Genomic DNA, 16,589 nt, shown 5'->3' on the forward strand with positions numbered 1-16,589 from the left:
AGTCAACTATTAACCTTGTCGCATTTGACCATAACTATATCGAATGCGCATAAGGACATAAGTACAATAAGCTTTGGCAATTAATTCTAACATGATTCTATGACTTAGAATCTCAATTAATCTAGCTGCAAATCATAGCGATTAATTGTTTATGCTTGTAGTAATATGTTTTCTAGATGAATTTGTTAGATATGATCAATGCCCCACCCTCATTAGGTGCTACCAATGATCCATGGTGCTCAAAGTTGTAAGGCCCCCATTATGAGGAGAAGCCAAATGTGAGCCCGGACATTGGTTGAGTCCTGACTTGTATATCAGATGAGGTCTATGTGACCGGATGGCAAAAAGGTGACTGTTGTGGGTCTAATCTTTGGGTTAGACGGAGTGGTTAAGCTGGTAGCAACTCGAGGCACATTGCATTGAGTTGCGTGGTAAGGGATGGTAAAGGGAATATTCCCTGGAATATTCCCTGGCCGACTAGTGGAGGCTCATATGGTAGGTCGGTCAGCAGGCCGACCTAACGACCTTCGCGGGCTATAAAAGCTAAACCCCTTCGCAGGCATCTCACACTCATCTTTCATCCAGTCAGAGTTGTTGTTCCAGCTAGCCTTAAGCTCTTCACCTATCTTCTGTCTAGATCGCCATCTAAGCTTCACACAGTGGAAGCGCACGGGTGGACAGAGCCATCTTTGTATCAGTTGTTTGGAGTTAAAGAATTTTACTGATTCTCCTCTTATCTGTTGTGTACTCTCTATCTCTTTCTCAGATTCTGTTCGCTGCGCCGTGTAATATTTTACATGGTATCAGAGCCCAGGGGGCTCTAGAGATCGGAGAGCGTGCAAGAGGCAAAGGCTTCAACAGCAAAGAGAAACGATGTCGACTCCGGGAAGCAGTTCTGGCGCATCAGGAAGCGGTGCAGGAGGTGGTGCTGCTGTACCGGCTATTCAAACACTGAGGATTCGTCCACCAACCTTCAGCGAAGGCAAGTTAGATGGTACAAACTACACCTTGTGGAAGTTCAAAATTACAACTATCCTTGATTCTTATGAGCTTCTGGAGACTGTGCTGGGGACTGACGCAGAACCACAGCCTACCCCCGACCCATCAAATCCTAGTGTGATGATTCCTCCGAATGCAGATCTTCTACGAGCTTGGAAACGAAGGAATGCAGATGCATTGTGTGCCTTAGTTACAAGCTGTTCTGACAGTGTTTTGACTCTGATTCAGCATACAACCAAAGCGTCAGAGGCTTGGAATGTACTAAGGAGTCAGTATGAAACACGAAACCAAACAAGGATTCAAAACTTGGAGAATCAACTAGCAGCGGAGAAGTTTGCTGAAGGAGAGACGGTTGAAGCATTCATCACTCGGATTAAGAATCTGCGCGACCAGATGGCTGGCGCTGGGATACAAAAGACTAGCGAAGAGCTAGCTCGGAGGTGTCTTCGGATTTGTCCACAAAAGTTTGATGGACTAGTAACTGCCCTTAATACTCAGGTGAGACCTCAAGCTTTGACTTTTGAGGAGTTTTGTGCATTATTAATGGAGGAGGAGTTGAGGCTGAAAGCCCGAGAAGGAAGCAACAATGGAGATGCTGCATTCTCTGCCAATGCAAAAGGCAAAGGTGTTTCCTCCACCAAAAATGATGGTGACAAAAAGAAAAAGGGCGGCAAGAAGAAGTTTCAAGGAGAGTGCTTCTACTGTAAGAAGAAAGGACATGCAATTGCAGATTGTCGTGTCAAGAAGGCAGATGAAAAGAATGGTACCCTTAAAACTAAAGGGAAAGAGACAGCCAATACGGCTGAAGCAGAGTTGGAATTATTCATGGCGACCATTGAGGAAGTGTGCTCCTCGGCGCAAGAAGAATCTACCACTGACTCTTGGGTGTTGGATAGTGGGGCCTCCCGTCACATGACCAACAAGAAAGGTCTATACAGTTCTATGCAGCCTCTACAAGAATCCATCACTGTGACGGTTGGAAATGATGCTAAATGCCCTGCTGCGGGCACAGGTACTATTTCTTTTGTTGCTGCAAATGGTGAAGTCAAAAAGCTTTCAAATGTGTTGTATGTTCCCGAAATCAGGAGAAATCTCTTATCAGTTGCTGCCATAACTGATCTTGGTCATGAAGTGAGGTTCAAGAAGACAGGTGCAGAAATTATTGATAGTGCTGGCACAATTGTTGGCAAAGGAGAAAGAAGGAACAACCTGTATGAGCTAAGTGCTCTTACAGCCACCGCTGGAGTGGGCACAAGTAAGCTTTGGCATGAAAGGTTTGGACACATCGGATTTGTAGTATTGAAGGAGATGCAAAAGCAAGGTATGGTTGCTCACCTACCTACAATAACTGAATTGAAGGAACCATGTGAAGCTTGTATGATGGGCAAGCAACAGAGAAAGGCATTTCCACAAGAAAGCAAGAATAGAGCACATGCTCCTCTAGAGTTGGTGCATGTTGACTTGTGTGGTAAGATGCCTACACAGGCCTTGGGGGGATCTTCTTATTTTATGTTGATTGTCGACGACTACAGTAGGAAGATGTGGGTGTACTTCCTTCGTGATAAGGCTCAAGCTTTTGGTAAGTTTAAAGAATGGCTAATACTTGTTGAGAATGAAACAGGGAAAAGTGTGAAGAAATTTAGAACAGATGGTGGTGGTGAGTTCAACTCAAAGGAGTTTGAAGGCTTTTGCAAGAGCAAAGGGATCAAGCGTCAATTGACGACGCCTCACACACCTCAGCAGAATGGTGTTGTGGAACGCAGGAATCGTACCATTGTGGAGATGGCAAGATGCATGCTAAAGGGCAAGGGATTGCCTAACCATTTTTGGGCTGAAGCTGTTAATACTGCAGTCTACATTCTAAATCGGAGCTACACAAAGGCTCTCAAGGGAAAAACACCTCATGAGGCTTACACTGGTAAGAAACCATCTGTTTCACATTTCAGAATTTTTGGATGTGAATGTTATGCACATGTTCCAGATGAGAAGAGAAACAAGTTACAACCAAAAAGCAGAAAATGTATCTTCTTGGGTTATAGTGATGAGCAGAAGGCTTACAAGTTATATGACCAAGAGGCAAAGAAGATCATCGCGAGCCGTGATGTGGTGTTCAAGGAGGAGCCGCATATAGTGGAGGAGGAGAAGGCAAGGTCTTCCACTTTATCATCAAGCGAAGAAGTAGTCCACTATGAACCTGTCCCGAGAGCTATCCCTATCCTTAAGGAGGAGGAAGCATCATCTTCAGATGATGAGGAAAAAGTTCACCAACCTGACATCACCCCACCGGAAAAGCCATTGCCGCACTGGGTGAAGCAGCTCTATGACCACAATAATCCTAGGCCTACATCTGTTGAGGAGAAGGCAGACGGACCAAGGAGGTCTCAGAGAATAGAGGAGCAAAGGAGGGCTTCTGCTCACATAGTCAACATGGCCTTGATGGTTGAGATTATGAGAGAAGTAAAGGAGCCAACTGACTTAGAAGAAGCACTTGCAGATCCATCATGGAAGGCTGCTATGCAGGCGGAGTATGACAGCATAATGAAGAATGACACTTGGGAGCTAGTGGATCGGCCAGCAAAGCGGAAGATTATTGGCACCAAGTGGATCTGGAAGGTAAAGTACAAGGCTGATGGTACCTTAGAAAAGTACAAAGCTAGACTGGTTGCCCAAGGATTTTCACAAGTTGAAGGGTTTGATTTTCAAGAGTCATTTGCCCCAACTGCCAGAATGACCACTATTCGCACGGTACTTGCAGTGGCTGCCCACAAGAAGTGGCCAGTGTACCAAATGGATGTTAAGTCAGCGTTCTTAAATGGTGACCTCAAGGAGGAGGTGTACGTGGCTCAGCCACCAGGGTTTGAGGCCCCCCATTCTGAGAACAAAGTGTGTAAACTGAAGAAGGCATTGTATGGGCTGAAACAAGCCCCCAGAGCATGGTACCAGCGGATAGATAGGTTCTTTTTAAACCTAAACTTCAAAAGATGTGCCTCAGATGCTAACTTGTATGTTTACAGGGATGGTAAAAAGTCTGTAGTGATTGTCCTATATGTGGACGACCTTCTTATTACAGGTGACTATGAAGATATGATCAACCAAACTCGAAAGGCTTTGAGTTTTGAGTTTGAAATGACAGACTTGGGCTTGCTGCACTATTGTTTGGGGATTGAAGTCTGGCAAGAGCCAGGAAAGATCTTCATCTCTCAGAAGAAGTATGCATGGGAGATCTTGAAGGCATTTGGCATGACCGAGTGCAAGGAGATAGCTACACCTATGGAGGTGAATGTAAAGTTATCCGTTGAGGATACATCAGCACTAGCAGACATTGGGAGGTATAGGAGGTTGGTCGGCAGTCTAATCTACTTGTGTAACACCAGACCAGATATCAGTTTTGCTGTTGGTGTTTTGAGCAGGTTCTCAAACAAACCTCATGAGAGTCATTGGAAGGCTGGGATGCGGGTGCTCAGATACTTGAAGAAAACTCTTGACTATGGTATCACATACAGTTTCGGAACTTCTCTTGTGGGGAACTGTGACTCAGATTGGGCAGGAGACATTGATTCCAGGAAGTCAGTTTCTGGTTATTGTTTCTCTTTGGGTTCAGGAATTTTCTCTTGGATTAGTAAGAAGCAACCAACAGTGGCATTGTCTTCTACCGAAGCAGAGTACAAGGCAGCTTGTTTTGCTGCATGTGAGGCCGTATGGTTGAGAAGGATTCTATGGCATATGGGAGTGCAGGATGAAGAACCAACTGTGCTGAGATGTGACAATCAGAGTTGCATCGCCATTGCCAAAAATCCAGTGTTTCATGCACGCACCAAACATATAGAGATCCAATATCACTATGTGCGTGATTTGATGGAGGATGGGATAGTGGAATTGGTCTACTGTCCAACAGAGGAGAATGGAGCAGATATCTTCACCAAAGCACTTACGAAGGATCTGCTTCAAGTTCATCTTCAGAGACTCGGCATTGGGCCGAGGAGATAGTTCACCTATGGGTGGACATTGAGGGGGGGTGTTAGATATGATCAATGCCCCACCCTCATTAGGTGCTACCAATGATCCATGGTGCTCAAAGTTGTAAGGCCCCCATTATGAGGAGAAGCCAAATGTGAGCCCGGACATTGGTTGAGTCCTGACTTGTATATCAGATGAGGTCTATGTGACCGGATGGCAAAAAGGTGACTGTTGTGGGTCTAATCTTTGGGTTAGACGGAGTGGTTAAGCTGGTAGCAACTCGAGGCACATTGCATTGAGTTGCGTGGTAAGGGATGGTAAAGGGAATATTCCCTGGAATATTCCCTGGCCGACTAGTGGAGGCTCATATGGTAGGTCGGTCAGCAGGCCGACCTAACGACCTTCGCGGGCTATAAAAGCTAAACCCCTTCGCAGGCATCTCACACTCATCTTTCACCCAGTCAGAGTTGTTGTTCCAGCTAGCCTTAAGCTCTTCACCTATCTTCTGTCTAGATCGCCATCTAAGCTTCACACAGTGGAAGTGCACGGGTGGACAGAGCCATCTTTGTATCAGTTGTTTGGAGTTAAAGAATTTTACTGATTCTCCTCTTATCTGTTGTGTACTCTCTATCTCTTTCTCAGATTCTGTTCGCTGCGCCGTGTAATATTTTACAGAATTATCAATTTGTGTAAGTGAAGAATATGGAAGCTAATATCTTATGTAATTATCTTATATAACAAAATAATAATCTAGTAATGGATAACCTAGTTTGGCAGCATGCATCATTAGGAATTTCGTCTTTACTCACGCTTGCATTAGCCACACCCAATGTTCCATTGGTAGTGGCAACTCCCGCAACCTTGGGCACTCTCGTATCATTGGCAATACCCGTTGCTTGACTGGTTGCGTTGGTCACCATGGTTTTTCCACTTCATCACTTTGGAGCCATCGTCCACGAGTGGTTTGAGAGATAGGGAAGGTGGAATAGATTTGAGATGAGAGAGCGTAAGAGAATATGGCTTAGTTAAAGATCGAGACAAGGGAATTGAGCTCTCTCTCTCTCTCTCTCTCTCTCTCTCTCTCTCTCTCTAGCTTCTTCTCATAGTCTCTTGAAGGGGTACCCTTCTACCTCTCTTTCTCTACCTCTCTCTTGCAACCTCTCTCGGGGTCTCCTTATGTCTCCCTAAGTGTCCCCCCATGCCTCTTATTTATAGTGAATTGGAGAAGAAGGGTTGTGGTTGAGAAGACGAGCTCTTTGTGGAAGGGGATCTTGGAAAGATCAGTGATCTGATGCTCGGATCATAAATATGATGGTTCCATTAGCTCCGAAAGGGGGGTAAAACTCCAAGATACTTGATTCGAAAGCTTTCAGTTCACTCCTTTATTTCTCTTTTTGAAGTGCTGTCTACTGCCTGTAGACTGCGATCGTGGCACACGTGATTTCGCCAATCACTTTTCCTTATTTTTCTTTTTATAAAATCTTCAAACTAACTAAAACATCACTTGTCTTTTCTTTTAAATGACATCTAGTTCTAGAAATCTCGATAACTCTTTTAAAAAAAAATAAAGGATAATATCTAAAATATTCTAGTCTTGTCCAAAAATCTAATATTTCTAGACCATCTTTACTATACACATTAACATTAGTGATTAATATAGCTCATCTCTCTTGCTCACGTTTTAACTTCTATGAAGGGTGGCTACGATCCTTGTTAATTCATAGTTACGTCTCTCAGTTTTATTTATCTATTTATTTTTAATGTTTGTTAGTTATTAATGTTACTTTTTTTACTTTAGTTAGTAACCTTACTAACTTATTAATTGACTAACTTTTGAATTAACAAACTAACTTTTATTGCCTAGAAATATTACACTTGTCCAAAAATCGTGTAATTTTGAACCATCCATACTATGGACACTAACACTAATGACTATGAGCATTGACTTTCTAGATTCATAAGAAAGCTAGATAATGATGTACTCCAAGGTTTTTCACACTATGCCCGTGTAGTGGTATGACATCCACCCCTGCTAAACCTATACATCCTTTGATATATGCCACCACCAATGTACCACCAGGGTCAAATACCCATAGCATCAACTTGTCACTCATCATGCACATAGGCAAGTATCCCCCTAGATCATTGATCAAAATACTCAGTCAGCATTTGTACAACTCTTGAGCCACACCTAGTACCCCCTTTAGGGTCATAAGGCCTTGGGTGCGCATCATACACTAGCGGCTATGAAACCTCCATATACATGCTCAAAATACACCCATTAACAAATACATAGCAACATGCTTGCTCTTTCAGAGTCTAGTGCATGGAAATTTGCTTATATTGATAATTGTGTACCACATCAAATATAAACTAAGCCTCACTAGCATCCAACACATGTTGACCAGTGAAGTAGTCCATAACTTGAAGCATCTTTGAATTGCCTATCAAGGCCTTTGATAAAGCATCTGAAACAATTTGCAGCTATGCAACATTATATACATGATCCTTTATCTGCATAGCCTCTAGCTCATGAACTGTCTTAGAAATGATAATTGTATCCTGCAAATCATGTGCATCCAACACTTTACCAATCTCCCTCTAAGTCCCTACATCAAGTAAAACATTAGCTTCGTAAATCTCTTTAGATACATTTTAGAAAATCTACAAATGCAATGGTTGATTCTTCCACTAAAGGATCTTCCAAGGCATCAGTTGGATGCCTCAATATCAGATTGCAACTTATATCCCAACTCCTTGCCCTCTTGTTTGCTATCCTATTTCTGCCCTTGCCCAATCTTATCCATAACATGCTCGAGAGGTGGCTGATTTGTAACTTTAGGCCGATCAAAACAACTTCTTGTCACTCTCTTAGATGTCCTTGCATCATCTTCATCTCTCTTTTGTTTCTCTTCCACAAGTACATTTGTGTTTTGTACTTTTGCTAAATATGCATACACTAAACGTGCATCTATTGGTGATTCCCCAACTAGTTATGTCATGAATGTCTTGCCCTACATGAGACATTTCACGATTAATAACTTTCATCTTTTTAGTTACATGCAAAGCATATCCATATTGCAGTCTTTGGACCAACCATCACTTGGGTCAAACATTCTATCCAACTGTAGACCAAAAGTAGCAGCAATATGTTTAATTGCAAAAGCATTTCAGATGGCCAAGTCTTCCAATAACTTTTGTATACCTCCCTTTTCAAAATTCAAAGCAAGAGGCAATCCCATTTCTTGTGCATGGATCTTGCCATCTTTCCAAAAGATGAGATCTTATGCTAAGGCCTCCTAATAAGGAGCACAATCTTTCCTTTCATGCTACAAACTATCACACCACATACATATTTTCCTTGTTTAGGGGCTGCTACCCATCTCCTTTTCTCTTATCTTTTCTCATCTAATTTTGCGACCTTCAACTAAAGATCTTGCATGCCTTTAACCAATTCATCTAGTACATCTTCTCTAATAGGGGGAACAGCAGGTGTAGCCATAGGGTTAGCCACAGAAGCAGGTGGCTTATTGGATACATCAACTGTTCTGCCTGTAACAGTGGGCAAGATAGATACATGCAATCTTTCTCTTCTTCTGTGCTTTTTCACCAATGCACTAAGAGCTTCCTTAATATACCTCCACTCAGTTGTTTTAAGCCATGTCTTTGTAGTTTGATCCTTTAACAAATCGTCAAGCTTCTATTGAAGCTTAGGATCTCCCACTTGTAGAAACAATTCAAGTTTCTGACTTGCAAGAGCTTGTTGTTTTACAAGATCTAACTCCTCAAACCAACTTTCAAATTTTCTTAATAACTCTATAGCTAGAAGACCCTTATTGGATTGTAAAACCCACTCTTGGAAAGTCTTACGAGTAATCAAACTAGTGTCTTAAATGTAAAATTCTTATGTAGGTGTCTTCTTGAAAGTTACCTAGTCAGCATCATGCATGTACAATTCAGTAACTCGATAGAACGTGAGATATACTCGAAAGAAATCTCTAAGTATTAGATCTCTTGGAGCTCCCTGGTAAACCAAAAATTTGCACCAAACACTGGCTTCTTCTCTACTGCTCAAATGACAAATATGATGGTCTTGTTGGCTCTGAAAGGGGGGTAAAACCTCAGGACACCTACTCAGGATTCTCCCAAATCGCTACTTCTTTCTCCCAGTCCTCCAAAAAGTGATGTTTATTGCCTGAAAAATACAACTGCGTTGCACAAATTCGAAAGCCCCTCTTTTTTTTTTTGAGATCTCCCAAAATTGGATGAAAAGTTACTTGCTTTTTTTATGTCACCCTATTCTAGAAGGTTTCTATATCTTTTTAGGATACTTATAAGAAATAATATCCAAAATATCAAAAATAGACTAAACTTGTCTAAAAATCCTATATTTTAGAACCATCTATACTATGGAAACTAACTCTAATGACTAAGATGACATTGACTCTCTAGATTCATAAGAAAGCCGAATGATGATGTACTCTAGGGTTTTCACACTATGTCCGCATAGCGACATGATAACGTGTTAGTAAATTATTAAGAAAAATCATGGAATTTAGACATAGCAAGAAAAAGTTGCAAAATAATGCTATTCATGATTTTTAAGCATAAAAGCTAAGAAATACAAATTAATAAATGTGTGCATGGGTAGAGGAGAGAGGAGAGCTCACTCATGCATAGGGAGATATTGTACACGTTCTCTTGTCACACACCCTTGTCTCTATTTCTCACTTGTTCAATTTGTTTTTTTTATCAACTTTCACTTAATAATTGGTTATTGAATAGGAAAAATAACAACACATGCATGCATGCACATACATATACACACATAAAAAGTGATATTACAATCCTGTAAGATGCCTCAAATGTGCATAAGACAAAACATCATAGCTCATGATTTTATATATAATCCACTTCAAGGTACACACAGTTTGGTACAATTATTAATGGACTACTAAGGTCACAATAATTACTATATAAATTAATGACTCAACAATAGCTAATGCTTTAAGTCTTTTAACTTTTCTATGATGGCTTTGCCATCTCAATATACTCTTGGGGTTTTGCTATATATATATCCTCTATATTATGTGCATTCAAGGCTTGTTTATCCTTATTTGTGAGCTTTTCCTACATAAAACACAACCCTTTTTTGTTGAATCTGTAAACAATCCTCTTATATGGCACCCTTTTATATGTTAAAAAATACAAAAAGTATATTTTTAAAACCCCTTATTTTGAACCCATGTGATAGACACATATATTCATGAGTTGGACCCCCCAAGAATAAACTGCCCATTTACTCACTTTTCTAGCTACCCTCATCTTGGCAATTTTACCCAATGATACTTTGAGTTGTGCTAGTGTGAGCTCATTTATGATCCACATTTTAATTACCTTGAAACATTTTAATTGCTTTAGTTATTCAACTTTATCTTTTATGTCTCCAAACTCCAAAGTTGCTTAGTTATTCCCTTGTTAGGTGATGCACCATGGTTTCATTGAATTGAACCCTTGATTTTTCAACATTGGTCAAATTTTTTAAGAATACGGATTACTCCAAATAATATTGGTAGTCTTTATCCTCTAATTCCTCTTATATGCCACTAGTTAGGAAGTCATCCTGGTCATGCATGAGATTCACTCTTCTTGTGCAATGTATTTCAATTATCATAGAAAAAATAGTGTCAATCATACCTTGTGTAAAAAAGAAGATTGCAAAGATGGAAATGTTTATATGTTTTGGGGAACCAACATGGGATGAGAATGATTGAATACCTCAAATCCTACTCTTAGTTAGCCAAGACCCAAATGTATGCTCTTAGCTAGCCTCAAATTCTACTATAGCTAACCAAAATCCCAATGTATGCTAGTATATCTAGATATTGCATTGCAAAAAATACCATGATAAAAGTATCCGTTAAAGTTAACATCCAAGGTAGAAGTGTAATATACGATGATGATGTACATGATCATTATGGCCATGTCAATGTTAACGATCATTGTATTTTCTTTAAATTTCTAGAAACAACAATGTTAGCATGATCTCATTCTATAATGGTGCTATGTATAAATCTCGTATAAATAATACTTGTCAATCTAGTTCTCTTTCTCCACTATGTTGGCATGTTTACCCACACAACTAAATCCTATGAACTCATCATATATATAGGTACTTGCTCTCCACCAAGTCCCTTGCATTCCAATACTCCTTGAGTATGGATCTCCCCTTCCTCCCCCAAAAACAAAACAAATACCCCTTAAATTGCATACTCTTAATATTTTTGATTGCATCCATAGCCTTATATTAATAACTTGTGAATTTGGTAAATCTTTGCTACTCCTAGAGAACACAACAATCTACTTAAAACATTTATATATGCGTGGTACTTTTATTGTACGAAAATGTCATATGATTTACACCTTAAGAGTGTGCAAATATGAGAATGATGAGTTGGAATGCCAAGTATCTAAGATGGCAAGTCAAACTGGACTCAATACAATATATCATGCGGACTCATATGCCTATTTAAAGAAGCAACCTCAAACTAGTTTCAATCAGCTTCTCTTCACATTCCATTTTCTATTTGTTGTCGTGAACTGGTTCATCTTTAAATTAACTCATGATTCAAGTGCATTTAGCCTTTGGTGTAATATCTCTCATAGCTTTAACTTTCAATATCTCATTTACCATTGAAAAATCCGAGGGTAGGGAGCAATATTACACTTGGATAACTCACATGTAGTTTTTACTCATACATAAAAGATTATAAATGATAATCTAAAATAGCATACCACTATAAATAATTGAAGAGTGGACATAAAAAGATGAACATGCACGTGCTTTAATTGATTCACATCTTGCTCTATGCCTTATCCACCACATAAATATCAAAGAAACAATGAAGGAAGCATGGGAGGAGTTACATAAAAGTTTTTGTGCTAAAGCAAAAAATTAAAAGATGTATTTAAAGATGGATATAGTTGGCATCATGAATACAAGGATTCACTTGCAGAGCATGTATCAAAAGTAAAAAACTTAATTAACCAACTTGAAAGTATCCAAGTTAAAATTCTTGATAAGGATGCAATAGCAATACTACTTGTAAGACCACCTAACAAGTATGCATCTTTAAAAGATTTACTTCTTACACATAAAACACTTAATCTAATTAAGAGATGTATTTAAAGATGGATTTCTATAGTTGGCATCATGAATACAAGGATTCACTTGCAGAGCATGTATCAAAAGTAAAAAACTTAATCAACCAACTTGAAAGTATCCAAGTTAAGATTCTTGATAAGAATGCAATAGCAATACTAGTTGTAAGACCACCTAACGAGTATGCATTTTTAAAAGATTTACTTCTTACACATGAAACACTTAATCTTGAAATGCACATAACTTTTATTCTTTTGATAGAGAAGGAACTTAAAGGGCAAGTTCATCCATCTACAAGAAACAACTTTGTGCTCTTCACAACGAAAGCTCCCAAGGAATGCTACCATTGCATAAGGATACAATTTAACTTTGTGGAGGAAAATAACCAATATGAAAAGGTAGAAGGGCATATTTTTGAAGAAAAGAAGACCTGAAAAACAAAGCCTAACCACCCACTAGCAGTAGCCATAGAATGCACCTAATAAGGGGAAACAATCAATCATTGTAAAATAAATCATGTAACCATCTAACCACCTTGTAGTTTTGCTGAATAAGTTACCAAGGGAGGGAGAGTGTTGAAACATTTGTACATGGGTATGTAAGAGTGGTGCATTCATTATATGAAAATGTCATATGAACTAGATCCTAGAATGTGGAGAGATGAGAATGATAAGTTAGAAGGATAAGGATTTGAGGTGACAAGTCAAATTGCACTCAATACAATATGTCCAATGTACTCAAATGCATATTTAAAGAGGTAACCTCTATGCAATGGATAAGTGGTGTTTTTTTGCTTTCTCAAACCTATAGCTATTTTTATCTACGAGCCTGTAGCATGAATCTATTTTATTTTCACTATCTTGCCTAAGAAAAGCAATAGTGCTACACATGTTTCCTAGCTAAAAGAAATCAATGATCACACTTAGCAAGGAATGGTACATAAGTGGATGTTTGCACAAACAACTAAAATGTTTTAGCACCTATTATAGTCGATGTTTGAATACTTAGGCATGCATACAAAAACTCCAACAAGAATTTCAATCAATACACTAATGCACATTTACTAAGTTTCACTCCAACCCATCAAAACATACACTATACTTAGATTACAAGAAGCAACTTACCTCCATTTCTAGCCAAAAGACGTGTGCAATCTCTCTCTCTCTCTCTCTCTCAAGTCAACTTGAACTGTTGCTTACTAATTACCAAGCTTGTGACTTATATTGAAGGATCTCGTTGTTGCCCTTGTCATAGTATCATATTGATGCTCATGGTCAATTTCTCCCATAGCCAAGGGAGGCAGAAATATGGTGTTATTCAATAACAATTTGCCCATCTATGGTGTGAGTCGAACATTGTTGTAAAGACTCTTTGTGCCCATTGGTTTGTTTCAGAAAGGTAGGTTGGGTAGATGCCACGTGGGTTCGGTGAAAGGTTAGGTGTTAGTCGCATCACATGTTATATAGAAATGAAAGGTAGGTTGGGTAGATGCCACGTGGGTTCGGTGAAAGGTTAGGTGTTAGTCGCACCACATGTTATATAGAAATGAAAGATGAAATGCATAACATGTGCGGCTGAGGTAAATATGGAAGCGATATAGATATAGCTTAGTAAGCAATCCGAGAGCGGATGTCAAGGAACGACAACTCTCAATATATATTATTAGGAAGGTGCGACGGATACCCTTTGGAGCTGCACGTCGTAGTGCAGAGTTCTGTTGTCGCCGAAGCCCAGCTCAGGCGGAACCGTGACTCTCCTCCTGCCCCCGGCCCGCATGGACTCGATCGCCTCTTCTAATCCTCGGCACATGCCGCCCCTGTAAGGCTTCGCCCCCACAACAAACGCCACAGACCGCTTGCTCACGAACGGTACCTCATCACCACCCGCCCTCCCTTCCACGTCTACCACCACCAGATCGCCCCGCCTCGGCGAAGCTCCGCCTCCAATCGTCTCCTCCACGTACCTCACTCCGCTGGGAAGAACCACTTCCTCTGCCCCAACCACGTCTCTGTCCAAAATATCACAAGCTCCCTTAATCATCGTTATTAACTGGTTATTGCACGTTTTCCTGTAACAACGAATATCAGATATTCGAGCTGATGATCAGGATATTATTATTAGACAGATCTAGCAGGTATAGTACCTGGTGCCCTGCTTCTCTAAGAACACCTCAGTCCGCGTCTTTACTTGCTCTGTAATGACTCCGAAGGCCAGAAAACCTACCCAAGCAAGCCCTGCACCCAACCCGAATCGGCGCGTGAGTGACGAAGCCACCCAATCCGTCGAATCTGGCACCTGCGTTCTCTTGCCTGCGACTGCAGCTGTGAATGGACGCGGGTTCTGGAGCTTCGATCTATCGGCATTCTCAGGTGGAGCGTCCTCGTCCGCAGTAGCCGATGACGGATTTTCAGGACTTAAGCAAGAATGCGCGTTTACATGTGATATACTCGATTTGCCATAAGAGCCAGAACATCGTCTCGACTTCCCGAAGCTACAAAGACTGAACCAAGAGGATGCACTGCTGCAGCTCATTTCCTTATCCACGAGCGGGGATTCCACACACACATATCCGATACTTCTCGCTCTATCTACATTGAAGTTTTAAGAATTTCCACGAAAAAATGCGGCTCTTTTTTTAAAAATGAAAGTGCGATAAGGGCTTAGGGTAGTTACATCAAAAGCCATTAGCAAGGTAAAAGGGACCCATCCACCGGAGAAGGATTGGCAACTTCCACGTTTCTAGGCATGTGGGACAGCAGCCATGGCTTTTCAACCACTTACTACAATTGGGCTAGTATTAGGTGGGGATTGGAGCCAGTAGTTTGTTGACTCAAATCAGGCCTTGTCACGGGGGGTTGCATCTTTTACACAACGAGGACATATTCATGTACCGATCCCAATACTCGATTTTTTCTTGAGTCCATACTTTATGGAGAATAAGCCACGATATACAATATATTTTTGGTTGGATAGTCTAAAGACCAAATTTGACTAAACCTAAACTCCCACTAAGCTTTTATCCATGAAATTTTCCATCTTTTGTTGAGTTTTGGACTGGCCGGGCATTGGAAGAGGTGATTTGGGCATAGGAAAAAGTCTATCTTTTGCATCTTCCAACAAAAAACATTAGCATTAGACTCTAAATCAAGTAACTAAACAGACACATGATTTCTACGATTCGAACTCTCTTTTCTTTCTGTAATGATTTCAACATCCATCTTATTTAGCTTGTACCTTTGTTATAGTGTTATGTTATCTAGCCAATTTTTAGTGGGGAAGTCCCAAAGGTCCTTCCACACTCAAATGGCTTTTTGGTTGAATTTAGCTGCCTGTTTTAGTTAGTGTGAAGGGATAGGAAGTAAAGTTAGACTAAGCCACATTGAGTCTTTGGTTGAACAACACATTGTTTTGGGTTTGGACTGTATCTAAAGGAGAGGTTTAAATTTTGGCCATACAACCCATAGCCATTTGACCAGTGATGTGGCACTTGAGGGAGTGACATTGGCATTTGCAAAGATCACCATGTGAGGGGGGAGATTGTATAGTCTTGGGTAGGAGGCTCAGAACTTGGTTAAAGAGTGAGTGAAGAGAATTGCCAATCCTCATGAGGATGAGTCATACTTCTATTAACCCACTTTTCTGGTAGCTTATCTACCAGAGAATGTATGCCAATTATGCCAAGTCCTCCTAGTTCTTTGGTAGAGTGTAAGTCTTCTAGGCAACTTTTGATGCTTTGAACTTTGTGGAGTCTCCTCCCCAAACTAATTTCTACAGAGGGCCTCCAATTGTGATAGGCTGGATTTTGGAGGGTGCCAATAGGAAAGGAAGTAGACACAAAAGTAGAATGGTATGGTTAAGTATGACTATTGTTGCGGCAAACCCCTGTTTGAGGTCATTCCATTTATTCAAATTATTCATTTTGTAACTTGTCCACAGCCCATTGCCATCTCTGTTTCATGGTGACTCCAAATCCCATGGGATGCCCAATAGGCAAAAGATTGTACCTTCTTTGATGGGCTTACAAAGAGCCCTAATAGCCATGAAGAGGGTCCTTAAGAAGGGTTTTGATCCCTATATTTTGGAGTGGTTGATTTTTGAGCTAGAGGCTAGGCAAAACATCTTGAGGCATTCCTAGAGGGAACCAATTGAGTTAGGGGTCATTGTTTAGGATAGAGCTAGTGTGATTTGCAAGCAGGTTCAAAATCATATCTTTAGCTCCTCAAGTGGTTTAATTCCTTGAATGTTCCCTTTTTGATGTTGATCCTCTATCAACCACCCAAGGCCATCAACTGCAATAGCAAAAAGGAGACAATCAAGAGCAAAGCCTTGCCTAATTGATCTCCTAAGGGGGAATGGAAGAGTGAGATCCCAATTGACTACTATTCTAGTTAAGGCATTCTTGGATAGGACAAAGACATATTTTATGAATCTTCTTCCTAGTCCCATGTCCAACAGGGACCAGAGAATGAAA

The 16,589-nt window shown here is 40.4% G+C and overlaps 1 protein-coding gene across 1 annotated transcript; it reads right to left on the bottom strand.

The window, feature by feature from the left end:
• Positions 1 to 13,700: 13,700 nt before the first annotated feature.
• On the bottom strand, positions 13,701 to 14,727 carry LOC148035610 (peptidyl-prolyl cis-trans isomerase FKBP17-2, chloroplastic-like). Its single transcript, XM_087677576.1, has 2 exons — positions 14,262 to 14,727; positions 13,701 to 14,126 (listed from the first exon to the last, which is right to left on the bottom strand). The coding sequence occupies exons 1-2, from the start codon at positions 14,648 to 14,650 to the stop codon at positions 13,781 to 13,783; spliced, it is 735 nt and encodes a 244-aa protein (XP_087533702.1). The 5' UTR covers positions 14,651 to 14,727; the 3' UTR covers positions 13,701 to 13,780.
• Positions 14,728 to 16,589: the final 1,862 nt, after the last annotated feature.

Source organism: Lygodium microphyllum, chromosome 5, assembly GCF_053477565.2.
Source record: "Lygodium microphyllum isolate KBCC chromosome 5, Lygodium_microphyllum_v1.1.10, whole genome shotgun sequence".
Lineage (NCBI taxonomy): Eukaryota > Viridiplantae > Streptophyta > Polypodiopsida > Schizaeales > Lygodiaceae > Lygodium > Lygodium microphyllum.

Excerpts from the sequence above, each read along its gene's own strand:
- LOC148035610 (XM_087677576.1), bottom strand. The coding sequence starts at position 14,650 with ATGAGCTGCAGCAGTGCATCCTCTTGGTTCAGTCTTTGTAGCTTCGGG. Across the intron at positions 14,127-14,261 it reads TTAGAGAAGCAGGGCACCAG|AGACGTGGTTGGGGCAGAGG; the intron begins GTACTATACCTG and ends TATTTTGGACAG.